General features: G+C 34.7%; 1 protein-coding gene across 1 annotated transcript in view; it reads right to left on the bottom strand.

Moving 5' to 3' along the window:
* Positions 1-19486, bottom strand: part of UBR1 (ubiquitin protein ligase E3 component n-recognin 1) — a 120984-nt gene that overhangs the window by 32712 nt on the left and 68786 nt on the right. The window contains exons 27-34 of the mRNA XM_054565522.1: positions 19131-19240; positions 16795-16881; positions 15665-15849; positions 11296-11501; positions 9842-9935; positions 8882-9031; positions 6013-6110; positions 249-342 (exon numbers count right to left, since the gene is read on the bottom strand). Of these exons, the coding sequence (XP_054421497.1) occupies positions 249-342; positions 6013-6110; positions 8882-9031; positions 9842-9935; positions 11296-11501; positions 15665-15849; positions 16795-16881; positions 19131-19240 (1024 nt within the window). The remainder of the gene's footprint in view (positions 1-248; positions 343-6012; positions 6111-8881; positions 9032-9841; positions 9936-11295; positions 11502-15664; positions 15850-16794; positions 16882-19130; positions 19241-19486) is intronic.

The following is a 19486-nucleotide window of genomic DNA, read 5'->3' as shown; positions in this document are numbered from 1 at the left end:
TTTTGTTGCTCAAGAATGGTTAATTATAGGCATAGTCTACCCTAATATATATTACTCTAATATCTCAAACCACTTAATTTTATTAATACAAATAGAACTCCAGGGAAAAAGAAAAAAGATAAAAATGGGATAAAGAAACAATTTTACAAATAAAGCAGGAAAGAAGCGTATGGAAGCAAGGAAGGACTGTTTTCCACTGTAATTTTCACAACCATTTAAAAACTTCTCTTAATTGTTTAAATACTTACGAAGACTCAACTCCATAACTCAAAATAGAATGGAACTCAAAAGTGGAATCACCCATTCCTTGATCAAATAAGACTGGAATTGCTGGGTTTTCTCCTTATAAATTAAAAGGAAAAAGAAAAATCATGAGAGTGTAGTCTGATACACACCTTTGCAGCTTATAAAAATTATATATGATTATTTTCAAAAGTACAGAAAATGCTAATAGGCGATAAAAAATCATTCAACATTTCTCCATACCGATAACATTATGTGATACACTTCTGTTCTCCCTTAACCGTTTTTACACATTAGATTTTTTTCAAAGACATATATAGTACTATTCTGTATCTTGTTTTTTCATGAATAGATCAGAAATGTCTTTCCACATCTAACTCTCCACCTATATTATCATTGTTAATGGACACACAGTATTCTATTAGTAAGGCAGTATACATTAGGGAGTAACAGCAAAGGATTTGTAGCCAAACTGCCTGGCTTTGAATCCTAGCTCTGACATTAACTGTTACTAAGACCATGGGTAAATATTAAAACTCTTTGTGGCTCCATTTCCTCATCAAATTAGAAATATTTCTCACCTATATGAATTTTTTTTTTCTGGTTGCCTTCAAGATTTTTGTTTTCATCTTTGGTTTATAGCAGTTTGCATTTAACCTATTTGCATGTGGTTATCTTTAAGTTTACCTGAGGTTTATTGAACTTTTTAAGTCTGTAAATTTAATGTCTTTCACCAAATTTGGTAAGTTTCCAGCCATTATTTCTTCAAATTTTTTTTCTTTATATTCTTTTTCTTTTTGACACTTAAATGTTGGATTAAATGACACAAATGACACTTAAATGTTGGATTAAAGGAAAATATTGCATTACATGACACAAATGTTGGATTAAAGGAAAAAATGATTCCATCTGTTCCTAAAGCTGTTTCTTTTTACTCCATTGCCTTTTTTGTCTATTCTACAGATAATTTCCACTGATCTAATTTCAAACTTACTGACTCTCGCCTCCCAATCTCCATTTTACTATTGAGCCCATCTAGTTAATTATTATTTCATATAGTATTTTTCAACTCTATTATCTCTATTTAATTTGTTATAGTTCTATTTTTTTCCTGCTGAGAACTCCTTACATTTCCATTCATTTCAAGAGTATTCACCTTTACCTTACTCTTAAAAAAAAAAAAACCCCTCACCTGAGGATATGTTTATTGATTTGAGAGAGAGAGAGAGGGAGACAATAATGTAAGAGAGAAACATTGATCAGTTCCCTCCAGTACATACCTGACTAGGGATCGAACCTGCACCCCATGTATGTGCCCTGATTGGGGATTGAACCCACAACCTTTTAATGGTATATGGAATGATGCTCCAAGCAACTGAGCCACCTGGCTAGGGCTAGATTGTCTCATAATTATATAGTTGTTTAAACTATTTGCCTGAAAAATTCAACATTAAAACATTTCAGGATTGGCATTTGTTTTTCCTTGTGAGCTGGTCAGACTCTCCTGCTGACAGTCTTATGGGAGATCCCCTGTAGGTAACTAATTACTTTTCTTGCTGCTTTTAAGATTTTCCAAATAATTTTGGATTGTATCTTGAATACTTTGACTATTATATGTGAGCTTCTGATGCCCGTTAAAAGTCTCTGGAAAAATGTGCTTTGTTTTGTTAGGCAATTAACCCAGTGAGATTGCACAAGTTCTGTGCCACTGTGAGTGGTTCCAATGTTAGTTTTAAGTGCCTTTGTGGTTAGCGGCTGCCAGGATTCAACCTACTCAGGTGTTAGGCTGGGACTTGAAAGGTGATTTAATGTAGCTTTGCTCTCAAAGCTGATGCTATGTGTCTTGGGACCTGTTCTGCCCAATGTGAAGCCTGAACTTGTGTTGGTCTCAAAAAGAGATTATTCTTCTAGAATTCTTCCCTTTTTGTAATTCCCTCGTTACTTTCTAGCTCCAAGAATGCCTTCACTCCTAGTTATTCTGGTTAAAATGACAAGTTTCTCTTAGCTTTAGTCCCCTGTGCTGTTGTCAGCTATCATCTGGAGTGAAATTATGAGGAAAAGAGAAAAAAAAATCAATGAGGTTTCATCTTGTCTTCTTTGGAATACAGGTATCCCTTTTCAAGTTCCTCTTGCTGGAAAGATTAGTTTTCTTTTGTGATTTTAGACATCTTCATGGCTACCATGGCAGTGCAGCTCTATGACTGTGGCTAGCTTTGGCGAAGGTCAGAAGAGCGGGGGAGAAACCACAACCCAAATTCCCTTTACACTCTCCAGCTCTAAGGGGCTTCTTTTCCTTTTCTTGGTCCTCTGGCCAGAAAGAGAGCACATCTTTTGGAGATTCTGCTATTCCTGTCTGTTACACAGTTCTGTGATTAAAGGCTACCCTGGGATCAAAGCTGGGAAGTAAAGGAGGAAAAAAAGAGAAAAACAGGAAACTTGCCACCTTTATTAATCACTCTTTAAATTGTGATTTTTTTCTTTTAGCCTTTATTTTCTACTGTTTAATTTAACTTATCTTATGTTATATGCTATTGCAGCTGTCCCAATTTCTCCCCCTTTGCCCAATCCAACCAGACCCTTCTCCTCAGGCCATCCCCATACCATTGTCCGTGGGTCATGCATATATTAATATATTCTTTGGCTGCTATATTCCCTATGCTGTACTTTACATCCCCATGTTATTCTGTAACAACCAACTTATACTTCTTAATCTCTTCATCTTTTTTATCCATCCCCTTGGGCTCCTTACCATCAAAATGTTCTCTGTATCCAATATTCTGTTACTGTTCTGCTTGTTTTGTTTTTTAGATTCAATTATTGATAGATAAGTATTTATTCCCATTTTATTGTTCATATGTTTTATCTTATTCTTCTTAGAGAAGACCCTTTAACATTTCATATAATACTGGTTTGGTGATGACAACCTCTTTTAGTGTTTTTCTGTCTGTGAAGCTCTTTTTCTGTCCTTTGATTCTAAATGATAGCTTTGCTGGGTGGAGTAATCATGGTTGTAGGTCCTTGCTTTTCATCACTTTGAATATATCTTGCCAATCCCTTCTAGCTTGCAAAGTTTCTTCTGAGAAATCAGCTGACAGTCTTATGGGAGCTCCTCTGTAGGTAACTAATTGCTTTTTTCTTGCTGCTTTTAAGATTCTCTCTTTGTCTTTAACCTTTGGCATTTTAATTATGATGTGTCTTGGTGTGGGTCACTTTGGGTTCATCTTGTTTGGGACTCTGCACTTCCTGGACTTGGATGTCCGTTTCCTTCACCAAATTAGTGAGGTTTTCTGTTATTATTTTTTCAAATAGGTTTTTAATTTTTTGGTCTCTCTCCTCCTGTCAGCACCCCTATCGTGTGAATGTTAATATGCTTTAAGTTGTCCCAGAAGCTCTTTACACTACTCTCATTTTTTGGATTCTTTTTTGTTGTTGTTGTTCTTTTTGGGTGTTTTTTTTCCTTCCTTATATTCTAAATTGCTGATTTGATTCTTGGCTTCCTCCATTCTTGTTGATTCCCTGTAAACTGCTCTTCATTTCAGTTAGTGTATTCTTCATTTCTGACTGGTTAGTTTTATAGTTTCCAAGCCCTTTTTTATGCTGTTGAAGTTCTCACTAAGTTCACAGAGCATCCTTATGACCAGTGTTTTGAACTCTGCATCTAGTAGATTGCTTGTCTTAGTTTTGATTAGTTCTTTTTCTGGAGTTTGGTTCTGTTCTTTCATTTGGGCCATGTTTCTTTGTCTCATTTTGGTAGCCACCCTGTGTTTGTTTCCATGTATTGGCTAGAGCTGCTATGACTCTCTGGCTTGGAAGAGTGGTTTAATGTAGTAATGGTCTTGTAGGATCCAGTGGCACAGCCTCCCCTATCACCCAAGCTGGGTACTTAAGGTGAGCCCCTCATATTTGCTGTATATACCCTATGCTTGTAATTAAGTCTTGACTACTGTTGGCAGGTCAGTGGGAGAGATTTACCCGGGCTAATCAGCTGCAAGGACTGGGTGTGACCACTGACCACTAACCTCTGACCACTGTGGAACATCAGCTGTGCAGAGGCCCACTCCACAGAGAATTTACTTCAGCAAGACACTGGTGCCTACTGAATCTGCCCCTTGAATGTGTCGCTTGTGAAGGTGGTTGGGTGGTGGTGCTCCAACATGGTCTGTAGCTGTTCACTGGGTGTCAGGCCCTGGGGCCTCATAGGAGGTGCAGACCAAGGTCAGCCACTGCCAGTGATCTGTTTGGGGCCACCTGGCAGAAGCTACAAAGCAATCTGCAGTTGGCTGACTTGTGCTGGGCTTGGAAGTGGCTAAGCGAGTCCAAGCTGTGAAGCAAGGTTGGCTGCTGCCAGTGCTGGGACCTGGGACCTCTTAGCATTAGGCATGGGGCATGCTGAAGCCAGATGCTGCTTGTTTGAGAGAGTTTAGGAAAATCTGAAGCATCAGGCAAAGCAAGTCATTCCTATGGAAAAGCCACAGGAAACAGCTTTGATGAGGCAGAGCCTCAGAATCACCAGGGTGGGGCAAACAGTGTGAGCCAGGTCGATGGAGTCTCAGATTTGGTGCCTGCCTGTCTGCTCCACTGGGGAGGGCAGAGAAAAGGAAAGGGGCCTCTGCCTGCACCTCTGTCTGGGAGAAGGCTGCCCCCGAGCTCTCGCCCTGATGGTAGACACTTCAGTTCCACCCCATGTTTCTGGTGCCTTTATTTGCTGCACCCCCGGCGCCCACACCAAAATTGGTACTCAAGGAGTGAGTCCGAGTAAGTTTGTGTGCAAGCCCTTTAGTACCTTAAAAGGTACTGCCTGGGATTCCACAGCCTCAATCACTGTTGGTTTTTACAGGCAGAAGTTATGGCAACTTATCTTCCTAGCACTGGAACCCTGGGTTGGGGAGCTTGGTGTAGGGTAGGGATCCCTTGCTCCTGAGATATCCCTCCAAATTTTTATCCACCACATGTGGGTGTGGGACCAGCCTGTTCCTCATCTCTACCCCTCCAAACAGTCTTTATGTGTTTTTTTTCTTTAATTCCATAGGTGTAGGACTTCCATTCAGTTCTATTTCTGGTGGTTCTGAATAATGGTTGTTCTGTTGTTTAGTTGTACTTTTGATGTGGTTGTGTGAGGAGGCAAACTGTGTTTACCTATGCCACCACCTTGAATGAAAATCTCTAAATTTTGACTTTCCTTCCTAATCTGCCTGCCATTGTTTATTTTTCACAGTCTTTAGGTAGTCTTATCTATCAGTTGTAAAGAATATAGAAATGAGGTAACAGTTTAAAAATGTTGTCTTTGTTATTACTATTAATGACAACATATTAACAATATTAGTAATAGTGATGACTAACATATATAGTATTTACTAGGTACCATGCATGGTTCTACTTTACATTGGATAACTCAACCCTTTAATCAATGAGATAGGTACTATTATTATTCCCACTTCACAAATAAGAAAAATGAAGCACAGAGAGGTTAAGTGACTTGTCCAAGATCACAAAACAGTAAGTGATGGATATAAGATTTAAATCCAAGCAGTGTGACTCCAAATTAATCACTGTCTATACTGTTTCCCAGTATAAAAAAATTTATTAAATCAAGTAAAGTGATTAAAACCAAAATTAGCCAGGGCCTCAGAAAACTCTATTGTCTGATATTTAACAAATATGTATTTCCAAACCATATTTTAGAGCAATAAGTACATTTTTTTTTAAAAAAGGTAAAGATTCTGACACTTAAATCACACACCATTAAATATAAAATAATTTTAAGCAAACCTTTAGCATGTTTTGTATTATAACCCGATATCCTGGCCGAAACAGTTGGTATCCATCGTGCCAGGGTCAAAAGTTGAGCAAGAGCTTCTGCATTCTCACTGAAAAATGATATTTAAAAATTGTAAAAGCCATTGGTACAAAGTCAAACTGAAAATCTTAAATTGTGGAGATTTTCCTAAACTCCCTGGATAAATGACTGTATGAAAAATTCTTCCAGATTAATTGCCTGGGTCATTGAACACATGTGTCTAAACAAGTAATTTGGGGAGGGTGGGGAACTTTGAAAGTACAAGATATAAGATTCCACCCATATTCCCAACACCTAGAAGTAATTAACGTCAGTAAATGAAATCGCCATTCTTGTTTCTCAACTCAAAAACTAGGTGTTGCCACTGATTTCTCTGATTCCCTCTCACCTCACATTCTAATTTACCAGCTAGCCTGGCAAGTTTTACCTTGTAAACATATACCAAGTTGATCACCTCTTTCTGCCTCCACCATTATTAACATAATCCAAGTTACATCATCTCTGACCTGGCCTAGTTCAATAAACTAACTGATCTTCCTGCTTCTACAATGCCGTTTCATTATCATCTGTGTTCTCATCTTACAGCAGAAACAGAGGGATCTTTTAAAAATGTAAATCAGATTGTATTACCCCCCTATTCAAAACATTCCAATGGTTTCCCATCACACAAAACACAACTTCTAATCTTAGCTTATTCATCAGCCTTTTTATGATCTGGCTCTTTGCTTGCTTCATTCCAATCATGCTGCCTTCCTTCTGTGCCTCAAACATGGTGATTGTGTTCCTACCTCAGGGCCCTTGTTCTTGATATTGCCTGTGTGTGAAGTTCTCTTCCCCCAGAGAGTAGCATTGCTCGTCCTTCACTTCATTCACATCTCTACTGAAATGCTACCATCTTGGAGAGAAGCTCCCTGATAACTTTGCCTATGAAGTCTCATGCACTGGTCTGTCTCTAGCCTTTTACTCTGCTGCTTTAGTTTTTTCACAGTATTTCTCACTCAACACTTTGTATTTATATATTTACTGTTGGTCTCTCCTCTCTGTAATGTAAATTCCACAAGAGCAGGGACTTGATCTAAACAATTAACAACCAAGGGGGACCACAAATGGTGTTATTAAAAGGAATTTAAAATAGAAATTTGCTTATTTAAAGGAGAGTCTTGAGTGAACTTAAAATATATAATTAACTGTACCTAAATTCACGTATCTGTGCACAAACTTCACCAAAGAAATTTTTTAGTTATCAGAAACGAAAGTGTAGTGTGACTGATTTTAACCAATTTTCTTTAACAACACTAGCTTATTATTAGTTTTGATAAAGTTTTTATAGGCTTATAGCTTTAATATCTTAGATTATACTGATGTTGATTTTCTAAAAATAAAAGTGGCAAATATAATTAAATACAGAGTTAAGTTCAAGTGTCTAATAAAAATGTTATGTATAATTATGTATTTCAGATCCTAAGTAACAAAATAGTTACTACAGATTAAAAATGTCACAGGATTCAAAGAGAACCAGTTGTAAGGATCAATTTCACTTGAGAAAGGGTTGCTCTGAAGCATCTTATTCTTAAAGACATGAAGAAAATAGGTAATGAATATTTCTTTAGAGAATAATTTAAATGCTTAATAATCCTTATTTGGGGAAACACTGTAAAAAAGGCTTGTGCAGGCTAACAAGAAGTTGGAAAGTCAGTATATTTTATTATGATTTAGTTTATCTTTGTCATCATGTGTGTACAGTTAGATGTGGCCCTGGAGTCAGGTCTGCGTTCCAATCCTGAGTCTTTCTTTAAATAAGTAAAAATTACTCATAGTTCTCAATACCTTATCTTTAAATTGCCTACTTCATTAAATTATTTAACAAAATAGCCAAATGTTTAGTAGAGTGCCTAGAACATATTAATTACTCAAAAAAAAAAAAACACCCCAAACCCCAACCTTTCTGATGTCACTTTTTTCCAAAAAGATGACATTCTATGTCTCAATATGTTGAGTAGAAGACAATTTCCAAACGGGGTTTTCTGATGGCACAGACTAATACAGAAAGAGCAAGTACTTACTGATGCTACTTGCCAAACCTATCACCTTTGAATTCTTTTGTTGTGGAAAGACATTAAAAGCATTTTATTGACAAAATCATTTTCTTTAGTGCAACTTAGGTCATTATTAAATATTCAATGAATTTTAAACAAATTGAAATAGTAACAATAAATAGTACTGTTAGCATCATGTAGAACAGTGAAAATAAAAAACTACACTATTGAGTGTCCGAGTTATCATTAAAAACTAATGATTTTGCTGTTAAACTTCATTTACAGATGGTCAGAATATAAACTTAGTCTACATGCTCAAAAAGTATCCAAAGATATATAATGACTCAGGTGTTTTTATTTACTTTTATAACTTTTTGTCCATGTCTCTAAAATCATAGCATTTAGATCTGCAGAGAAATAGAATTAAAATTTACACTACAAAGATATTTAGAGAAACCAAACTCCAAACAGCAATTCTAATGGTGGCAAAGAAGGACCTAAAAATAATAAATCTTCTTTGCATCTTTTCTGTGAATGCTAAAATAGAAATTAAAGTTCTATTGCTTTAATGGCAGTTGAAAGATTTACACAAAACATACAGATTTGTTTAAATGACTATTCTAGTTCTTTTAGAGTCTGTAGATTGGAAGCTAATTCTAATCATGTTTTTAGGTAGAAAGTTATGAAATAAAAAAGTATTACTTTAAATAACAAAAAAGAAACTGGCAATCTACTGAAATAGGCATAATGAAAGGATTAAAGACAGGTTTTTATAAAATTAACCAAAATATAAATTAAAATATACCTGTTTATCGTTTGAGGCTGCAAAGGAATAATGGGGATCACAGTATTGCACAGAGACTTGCAGAGGGGGCAAAGATATTCTCCACTTTCTAAGTCAAAAAGGTCAACATGAATACGCTGCTGAAAGCTCAGCTGTACAGCTTCAAAATATCTGCAAAATTTCAAGGCACAGGTCCAGTCAGAACTATACATATATCTTTGTTCCAATCTAAGTGAGAAAAATCTGAAAATTTTGCCCATAAATGTCTTTTAAATACACATGCAAAAATCTACATGTTATAATTATAGAAAAAATAGGATGCTATTCTATTAGGGTAAAACTGGAAGACTTATTATGGTAGAAAAAATTTTTAAAAATAATTTTACTGAATCATAACTTGTCTCCTGCCTCAACAACATGGAGATACAACTGTAGGCACTACTTCCTTCGGCTTCCAATGACCAACTGAAGTAGCCACTGGCTATTACAGAAAAATTATGCATTTTATTTCAGTGCCAAAAGGGTGAATACTATAAATTCGCCAGAAGATTTCCCAATAATTATATTTTTGAATTGTTATCTCTTCTATAGGTAGAACTAGTATTACTTGTCCTATTCTATCTCTAAAGTATTTTTCATTCTATGTTTTGAGGAGAATGAGATTTTTATAAGGATTATTGCTTCTTTTACACAAATACTGAGCAAATAATTAGTCTGTAAAGAGCAAGTAAAAGGAATGATGAATTACAAGAGAGTTTAAGTTCATAACTTTACATACCAATTCTTAAGGGTGATGAATTAAATGAGAATTTAAGTTCATAATTTTATATACCAATCATGCAAACAAAATTAGTAATTAAAACTGCTTCAGTTATTCAAATAAGAAGGAAAGAAGACATGGGAAAACATGCCTTTTTGTGGCCTTTAGTGAACTTCAATATTCCTAGTTTCTTTCAAGAACATGTCAGAAGGAAAACTTACTTCTGCCAGCACACTGCATGCATTACATGACCACAGCTTCCTGTATAAGTTCCATATGCCAAGTCTGGATCCATGAAAAGTGGGTCTAGGGATTCTGGTACAGGAAAACAAAAATAATAGATATTATATTTATCTCTCCTAGAGTCATAAAAAAGAAAAAATAAGAGGTTTTCAGGTCTGAAATTCTAATCATGAACTTTCTAAGGCATGTCCAAGAGAAGTGTCAAAATATGATAGCAAGATTCATATTCTTAATAATAAATAAAAAGAGAAAAATATAAAGCTAGACTTCCAGGTATCATTCTAAAATTAGTATGGATTAATTGCTATTTCTATTCTTGATTTACATTATTATTTTGAACACCAGGTTTAAGTTGCACTACCTTGGTTGTTGAAGTTATTTTCTATGATTCAAGATAATTTGCTTTTGTAATTTTACAAGTAATTTGACTGGGTAATTTTAAGGGATATTTAGGGGCATTACAATCTACTGGACAAAAGCAGACTATGATTCAAAATATAGTTTCATCACTTAAACTCATGGCCTTGGGCAAGTTCTTCTCTTGTGCCTCAGTTACTTCATCTATAAAATGGAGCCAAAATTGATACCTAATTCATAGGGCTATTATAAGGATTAAGTGAGTAAAAGTGAGTATTTTTTTTAAAAAGTAGCTACTTCCTGATGCTCTGTAAGAAGTACAATACATTAGCTAATTAGTATTTTGCCAAGAAAATGCTTACCATGAACCTAATCTTGAGAAAACAATCAGACATATCTATACTGTAAGACACTGTATAAGACTCTTGGCTTGCATTCTTTAAAAAAAGTTATCACAGAAAGAAAAAAGGCAAATGACTATTCTAGATTAAAATATAATAGACTAAAAGAAACACAACTAAAGCAACACATGAAACATGTCTGGATCCTAAATGATAAAAAATTCTAGTTAACAAAAGACGTTCTAAGGGTAGTTGGGAAAAGTCAAATACAGATTTTATTAATATATTAGGTGATATTCCTGAAATGTTACTTTCTTAAATGTTATAATGGCACAATCGATACACTAATAGATTGTCCTTAGTTTTAGAAAATGCATGTGGAAAAATTTAGGGATGAAATGTTATGATGCCTGCATAGTACTTTCAAATGGGTGAGCAATGAGAAATGGGGGAGTAGGGAAGGAGAGGGATAAAAGGAGAGAGGGTGTAGAGAAGAGAGAGAGAGAATAAGCAATGTGGCCAAGTGCTAACAAAAATTAAAATAAAAAAATAAAACAAAGGAGCCAACATGGCATGTAAAAACCAAGAGTCCATTTTACATATAGGTAAACTGTGATTTGACCAAATACGGCTAAATACAATCTCTCTCCCAAACTTATTTCCAATAGTATTCTTTCTAATTACATAAATATGAAAAGAAATGTTCAAAAGGATATTTATTAAACAATACATACCCCCTGAGAATTCTATGGGTTTTCCCCTGTGCTGGGATAAGGCGGTGGATTTCTGGACACAGGCCGATAATACCATGGCATTATTTTCTATTTTCACCTCTTGTTCTTCTTGGCAGAGGATGCATGTCAGCACCTCCTTTTCAGTAACAGACGGACCCCGTTTAGGACCCAAAGCAATTCTAGAGTAGTCACTGACTGCTGGGGTGCTACCAAGAGAAATGACCAGAAATGAGGACACAAGTTTTGGTCACTTGTCTTTATATTTTGGTAGATTTTAAGTAACTGTAGGGCAGGTACATAAGAATAAAAAGCAAAATAAAAATGATATTTAGCAATATTAGCTTAAAATCTTCCCCCCAACTTTTCTGGCTTTTATCATTTAATTTGCTTATTAGAAAAGACATTTTGTGTGGCTAAGTGCAAAAAAAATGATCAGATCACAAAGTAGAATGTATGATTATATTGAATTTATTCTACCAAGAAGCTAGGTTATCTGGGTTGTTTTTTTTTTCTGGTTATAAAAGTAACACATGCTTATTAAGAAATTTTAGAAAATCTAGAAAAGTATAAAGAAGAAAATAAAGCATTATATTCTCACAATGTAGAGATAATCACTTGTGTTTAAAAAAACACATTTTTTACATAATTAAGATATTACATATGCAGATTTGCATCCTTTTAGTCACTTGTATTTTAGTTTTCTCATGTCATTAAAATTTATTTAAAAACATTATTTTTAAATGGCTACACAGTACTCTTTTTCTATGTGCCATAATAATTTTATCCATCCCTGTTATTAGGCATTTAAGTTTCTATTCTATTTTAGTAGCTATTAAAATAAAAAAAGTTACAGTTTAATGATTTAGCAATTCTTAGGGTCAATGTGTGCAATAATAATAATATAATAAATAACAGTAAATATTTATAAAGCACTAATTGTAACATGAGGCACTCTTTCAAATTCTTTACATTATGTTAACCCATTTAATCCTTCCAACAATCCTACGAGGTAGGAACTATTGTTACCTCCATTTGTCAGATGAAGAAACTGAGGTTTAAGATGGGAAGAGACTTACCTAATGACTTATCACTAGGAAATAGCAGAGCAAGGATTTAACCTAGGTGGTCTGACTTCCCAGACCATGCTCTGAACTACTCTGCAATACTGCCTCTCTCTCTATGCAAGAAGTGCCCTGAAATGTCACGGATCATTCATAAACTGGGAATAACTTAAGTGTTCATCATCAATGTAAATGGGATTACATAAAACAGAATACTATGCAGTTTTTAAAAGGTGGGTCTCAGCTAGGTGTGATCCCACCTTCTAGGAGGCATCCAGCAATATATGGGTAATGTTTCCTTTTTGGTTACCATAAGGAGTAAGGACACTACTAGAATTTAGTGGAGGAGGGGCCAGAAATGATAAATGTCCTGCAATGCACAGGGCATGAGAATTGTTGCTCAAATGCCAAAAAAGAAACACTGAGCTCGTTTTATACATGTAAGAACATACATAGATTTCCAAGACATAGTATTACGTGAAAATGTGAAGTTGCAGAATATGTACATAATACCATTTATGCAAATAAAACAAAAGGCTAAATGACACTGTATGATTCCTATGGCTACATATATTTGTGTGTAATAGCACAGTAAGACTTATGGATGGCAGTATCTGTATAAACTTTATATCTCTGAGACAGGGCAGAAGGAGGGCCTGGGATTTGGGTCAGTGCTGAAACAGAATTTTAGCTCACCTTTCTAACATTTGACTTTTTTAAAGAAAAATAAGCTAATATAACTGTGAATTAAAATTTTATTTTGAAAATGTAAGAATATATCTGTGACTCTGGGTAAGAAAAGCCTTCTGAAACATAATACAAAATTTAAAACTCAAAAAGACTAATAAATCTCTGTCTTTATCAACACTAAATATTTCTCTATGGCTAAACTTCATAATTAATGTTAAATAAATAGGGATATGAGAAACATGCAACATAGTTTAATATACATAATTTTCAAGGACTTCTACAATTCAGTCAGACAAAAGCAAAGCACCCAACAGAGATGGACAAAGGATAATAACAGACAGTTCTCAGAAGACAAAATGGAAAAGACTAGTGAACAATCATACGAAAAGATGTTCAACCTTGTCCTAACTAGTAATCAGGGAAATCCAGACTGACACAAATTTATAATTTTGATTATATCCAATATTTTCAAGTACTGATAATAATAAGTATTAGTGAGAATGAAGAAAATAGACACTTATACACTGTTAGAAGTAGATTCTGGTAACATTACTTAGGTAATGTCACAGTATCTATCAAAATTTTAAATAATTAAGACTTAGCCCTTTCACTTATTGGATTCTGCCCATGAGAAGTACTTGTACAATTGCATTAGGGGGCACATACAAAAATGTTCTGCACATGCCCTCCTTGTAGTAAGGGAAAATGTCCAAAATAAATAAAATATTGTATATATATCCACACTATGGATAACTATGCAGCAGTCATAAAGAATGATATAGAATCTACACTAGAGATCTATATATATTGACATGAAAAAATTTGTAAGACATTGAGTGCAAAAGCAAGTTGCAAAACAAAAGGTATGGTAAAATAAAAATAAATCACTAAAAAACACAAAACAGGCTCATTATTTCTTTATGTACACCTGTTTATAAATGCATAGGAAGAGGTCTAGAGCAATAGCTATTTATACCAGTGGTTATCTGTGGAGAAAGATCAGAAATGTGGAGGATGGTCAAAGGGGACTTACTGCATTAATCTGAGTTGTTTTCAGTAAGAACACATTTATAATTATATGTGTGCAATCAATCAGGCAATAAAAATAAATGAAAGCATTAAGGATATTAATTAACCCCGAGCATACTTTTGCTTGCATTTCTTTCTTTCTTTCTTTCACTTTTAAATATTTGACTTATGTATTTTTAGAGAGGGGGAAGGGACGGAGAAAGAGGAAGAGAAACATCAGTGTGTGGTTGCCTCTCGCACGCCCCCAACTGGGGACCTGGTACACAACCCAGGCATGTGCCCTGACTGGGATAGAGCCAGAGACCCTCTGGTTTGCAGGCCGGCTCTGAGCCACACCAGCCAGGGATGAATGCATTTTTGTATGGCTAAATATACAATAGTCTCTTTTCTATTACTTCATAAATAGGACATTGTTAATACATACTACTGATATTAGAGGTTATCTGTAGAGTTTCTGTTTATTGTTTAAAGTTTTGTATTAATTTCTAGTTTTATTACCACAGTCAGCCAAGGATAGCTTACCTTCACATCTTTTTAAAAAATCTTTAAAATATATAGTTATCATTCTTTGTAATTTTTGTTAGCATACTCAGCTTCAGGATTACAGACATACTGTGTAGAGTGTAATGTTTCTATTGTTACTGCAAAACCATAATTTACTAAAAGTATCCACAACATACATTGTTGTAAAGAGCCATGAAAGCTTGTTTTTAAAAAACTAAGCATAGGGCCCTAACTGGTGTGACTCAGTGCGCTGGGTGTCGTCCCGCAAACAGAAAGGTCGCTGGAACAATTCCTGGTCAGGGCACATGCCTGGGTTGCAGGTCAGGTCCCCAGGTGGGGGCACGCAAGAGGCAACCGCACACTGATGCTTCTTTCCCTCTTTTTCTCTCTCACTTCCCCTCTATCTAAAAATAAATAAATCAAATCTAAAAAAAATAAGCATAGGAAGTACTTTCAATATTTTAAATGGGAATGCTTAAACTACCATTATCCTGCCTCCTCCTTTTGCTCATTGTATCTGTAACAGTCCGCAAACCATAGCTCTCAGAAAGCTAATTGATTTTCCCAAGAGCATACCATAGTCAGGACTCAGAGAACCAGATTTACAAATTCCCATTCCAATGGGCTATCCATGACTATTAACTATATACATTGTCTTCTTTCTTTTTAAGAAAAAAAAGAAAACATGTCACCTTTTTAATGAAGACTTTTTTTCAACCTGTAATAGCTGCAGTCATTTTTATTAGAAATCATACAAATTATGTGGAATATATGAACTGATGTGCAAATGTGTATCTAAAAAAGCACATGTGTATAAAATAACAGGTTCAGTTTCTATTTCGTCTGTTCACATCTTCGTATCTTTTTGTGCAAAGGTTCCCAACAAACTTTATTGAGAACTCAAGCTGTTTCTCAAAACAAAATTATATTTGATACATACCTTAAAACCTTCACTGTCCCTTTTCTACCTTAAAAAAAGTATAATTTCTTACTATAAAATTTTAGAAAAACATTATTTAAAGTGAATATGCAGTTATTTCCTCCAAAAAACTGAGTTGCTAATTTTTAGTTTTGCTTTGTTTTACCTCTCTTCCTCCATAATGGAGTCTTCTTTCCCAGACATTTCTGATGTACTGTTATCATACATGAGTTTATGAGTTTCAATGAAGTTTTTCTGTAAGGCAGACATCTGAGCCATAATCTTCTGGCGATGCAGCCTAGCAGCTTCAGCTTTTCTTTTTCGTTCTGCTTTTTCTTTATCATGAATAATCTGGGTATTGACAAAATCAGAAAAATTACTTAAGAGCTATTGTTACAATTTACATATACTGTTCAGCCAGGCAAAATTTCCCAGAGTAAGAGTCTGATAAAATTGATTACTCCACTCCTTATGCCTAGGTTCAATCTTATGTCTCAAAATTAGCATACAGCCTCTATCACATCATACAACTGATTGCTCCTTTGGTATTTCAATAATTTACCATAAAGGCTAACTACCTTAAATAATTAATAAACTGCCTTTTAACTCAATGCAGGTAAATTAAGAAAAATACTAAAGGAAACAAAATTTTGAAATCATCTGTCATTTAATCAGTGACATTTAATCAATTTAAGCCAACCTGATGATGTCAAACAGTTATTCTTAGACACATTGCTAAGACTGAGAACTTGAACAGTATTACTGAGATGTACTGGCCTTTTTTTATTGTGTATTCTAACTTAAGCCCAGTGTCTTCCTTTTATGAAGGATAGTTAATAATTTTAAGTAATAATATTCTAATAGTTTTAAGATTAAAATCATCAAAACCCGATTTATTATATTAAGGAAAGTCATAACCTAAATATTATTGCATGTCATTGAAACTAAACTGCATTATTATTTTATACCCCACTAAGAGTGCTGCTGATTAAATTATAAGGAGCTATGGACTGTAAGGCATATCCCACTTTTGGACATTAAAACATTAAGTTAATAAAGTATTTTCAACGGAGCCCCACTGAACATCTATTTCCTCTGACTTTGTAAAACGCATGTATTATACTGGATAACTACATGTCAAGCACCACTAATCCCTGTAGTACAGAAATTTAATGAATAGAAGATGGACACCCCACATTCTTTACAACAAACAGGTTCCTTCTAACAAAAAGAAGCAGCTTCCTGACATCAGCAAAGTTCAAAGAAAGATGAATGTCACCATTATTATATTATTACCTCATCATTCTTTATAGATTCTGATCCTGATGTACTTGCTACAATTAAGCAAGATTTTTCCCTTAATCGCTTCACTGTGTCAAACATCTGAAAAGTAAATGTTAAAAGAAGATTTGGTACATTGATCAGGAACATAAAAATGCACTAATCTGTTTTTATTATCATGTCTCCAACGTCTTTGACTTAAACTACACACACACGTGTGCCCATGTGCACAAAGTGACTCCTGACTGTGACAGACACCTCCCCTAGTTGTTAGCAATCCAGCTAAGAAGGAGGTTGCAAAATCAACTGATTCAGTCTGCAGGTATAACCATACCTCTGCTTTTGCAAGGGGAAATAAAAGTTCTTATATTTAAATATATTCTCATAAAAAGCAGTCCTGTTATATACAGTATTGCTGTTTCCTACCTTCCATTTTCACTTAATCATTTACCTTTGGAGATGTTTCCACAACAGCTATCTCATTCTTTTTACCAAATATCAAGGTTTCAGCATTATGATGACATATTCATACATTTACCAATATTTTGAAGGAGCCTCACTCTCATGTGGAAAATTCTCCCACAAGGAACTTACAACACAACTTTATATTAGGCATTTGGATAAAATAACTAATGTTTACAAGAGCAGATACTTGGAATAAATCTTTAACTTATAACACCTTGTCTGTAGAATATAAATGTTGAACTAAATGATGTTTCAATTTACTTTTTTTAACTTATTTTAAATTTTTATTGATTGGTGGGGATGGGAAAGAGAGAGAGAAAAAAAGAGAGAGAGAGAGCATGCATGTGAGCACGCCATTGACTTATTGTTCCACTTATTTATGTCATTAGTTGATTCTTGTATTTACTCAGACCGGGAATCAAACCTGCAACCATAGTATTGTATCAGGACAACACTCTAACCAATTTAGCTAGCTACCTGGCCAGGGCCTTCAATTTACTTTCTTAATAAAGGTAGAGATTGTTAACAACTACTTCTTTTGTTTCTGTTTTGACTTTATATTTTTAATGATTATGTTGGTAAATTTAATACTAAATATTCAGGAAATCTATTTCGAGAGAAATCTTAACAATATCATTACCTTACAGTACATAGCCGATTACATTAAGCTTACTTAAGGAGTGCCTCTGATTAAGTAATAAAAAAAGTTGACTTCTTGAAGCATAAATCAGTACAAAGATCTCCATTGATATGAATGTGGAAAATAACCATTCTATATCTGAATTACCAAAACAATTATCTAGCTGATAACATCAGAATATTTTAATAAATACAGTGAGGAGAAACTCCATAACCTTGGCGTCATGTTTCCATGTGGAGGGTTTTCCATTAAAGTAACATTCCTGGCCTCTCTCCCTACCCCTTATACACTCCTCCCCAAAGGCACTGCCATCCACTCAGTAGTTCAAGTTCCAGACCCAGGAGTCATCTCTGACTCCTTGATTTCCCTCATCCCCTTCCATCAAATCTATTAGCAAGTGCTATAGATTCTACCATCAAATTATACCTGAATCAGTTCAGCTTCTTGCCGTTTGCATGCTAGTTTAGGTCATGCTCGCTTCTACCAGGATTACTGCAATAGTCTTCTAATGGTTTCACTGATTTTACTCTTGTCCCTTATAACCCATTTACCCTATAGCAGACAGTGATCTTGTAAAAAATATAGACCAGATACTGTCACTTAAAATCCTTCAATGTTTCCCACTGTACTCAAAAATAAAATCCACCACTTTACCCTGACCTGTGAGGTTCTATATAACCTGGCTGCTTGCTGCCCCCTGACCTCGTTGTCTACCTTTCTCTCCCTCTCCCCACTGTATGCCAGTCATGCTGACCTTCTATCTGACCACTTCAGAGCTTTTGCTTTACTGTTCCTTCTTTCGAGAATACTCTTCCAGATTCTTATAAGACTGGCTTCATGACATTAAGTTTCAATGTCACCTAACAGAGACCTTTTCTGATTACCCATCTAAAGTTACTCCCTACTCATCTGAAGTATCTTGGTATTTTCTTGCTCACTGTCTGTCTCAATTAGTATATATGCTCCATGATAGTAAGTGCCTTATCTGTCTTGTTCAGTGTCTAGAAATGAGCATAGCACATAGTAAGATTCAATACATGTTAACCGAATGACACATTTTAATTTATTTTTTAAAAAAACTTCACTGAAACATAGCAAAAATAGAATTACTAACATGAAAACATAGGAGTAATCATAAAAAACCAGTAGTAAATGATTTCATAAGAACATGGTGGTTTAATTTTGGAGGAAAGCAGAGGATTCAAATAATTTAATCAAGATATAACCAGTTATTTTCCAGGTTTACCTGGAGTATCCATGTTATCATGTCCTTTTGGCCTTCTAACTGGGGAATTCCTTTGAGTTTTTCCAAAAGCATTTGTATGTTCTGAGCATTCGTGGCTGAGCTTCCTAATCCTTTTTTGAAACATAAAAATTACACATCATAATATATATCCTCATAATTATGTATAAATTATAATTTACAGTTAATGTTATTCACATTGATAACCAAAGTTTATAATCAATCCATTGACTATATTAAGTTTTTAATGGAAGAATCTGCAATTACATGAAATATTAAGTACTGAATTAAACAACTTGAAAACCTGAATTACTTTAGGTCTCTAGTTCACTTTTCACTGGGGCTGCTAAGTGAAAGCT

This window comes from Pteronotus mesoamericanus, unplaced genomic scaffold, assembly GCF_021234165.1.
Source record: "Pteronotus mesoamericanus isolate MK-2021 breed Mesoamerican mustached bat unplaced genomic scaffold, CSHL_Meso_final contig_164, whole genome shotgun sequence".
NCBI lineage: Eukaryota > Metazoa > Chordata > Mammalia > Chiroptera > Mormoopidae > Pteronotus > Pteronotus mesoamericanus.
The sequence above is the reverse complement of the archived record's forward strand: the minus strand, read 5'-3'. Positions and strand labels throughout refer to the sequence as shown.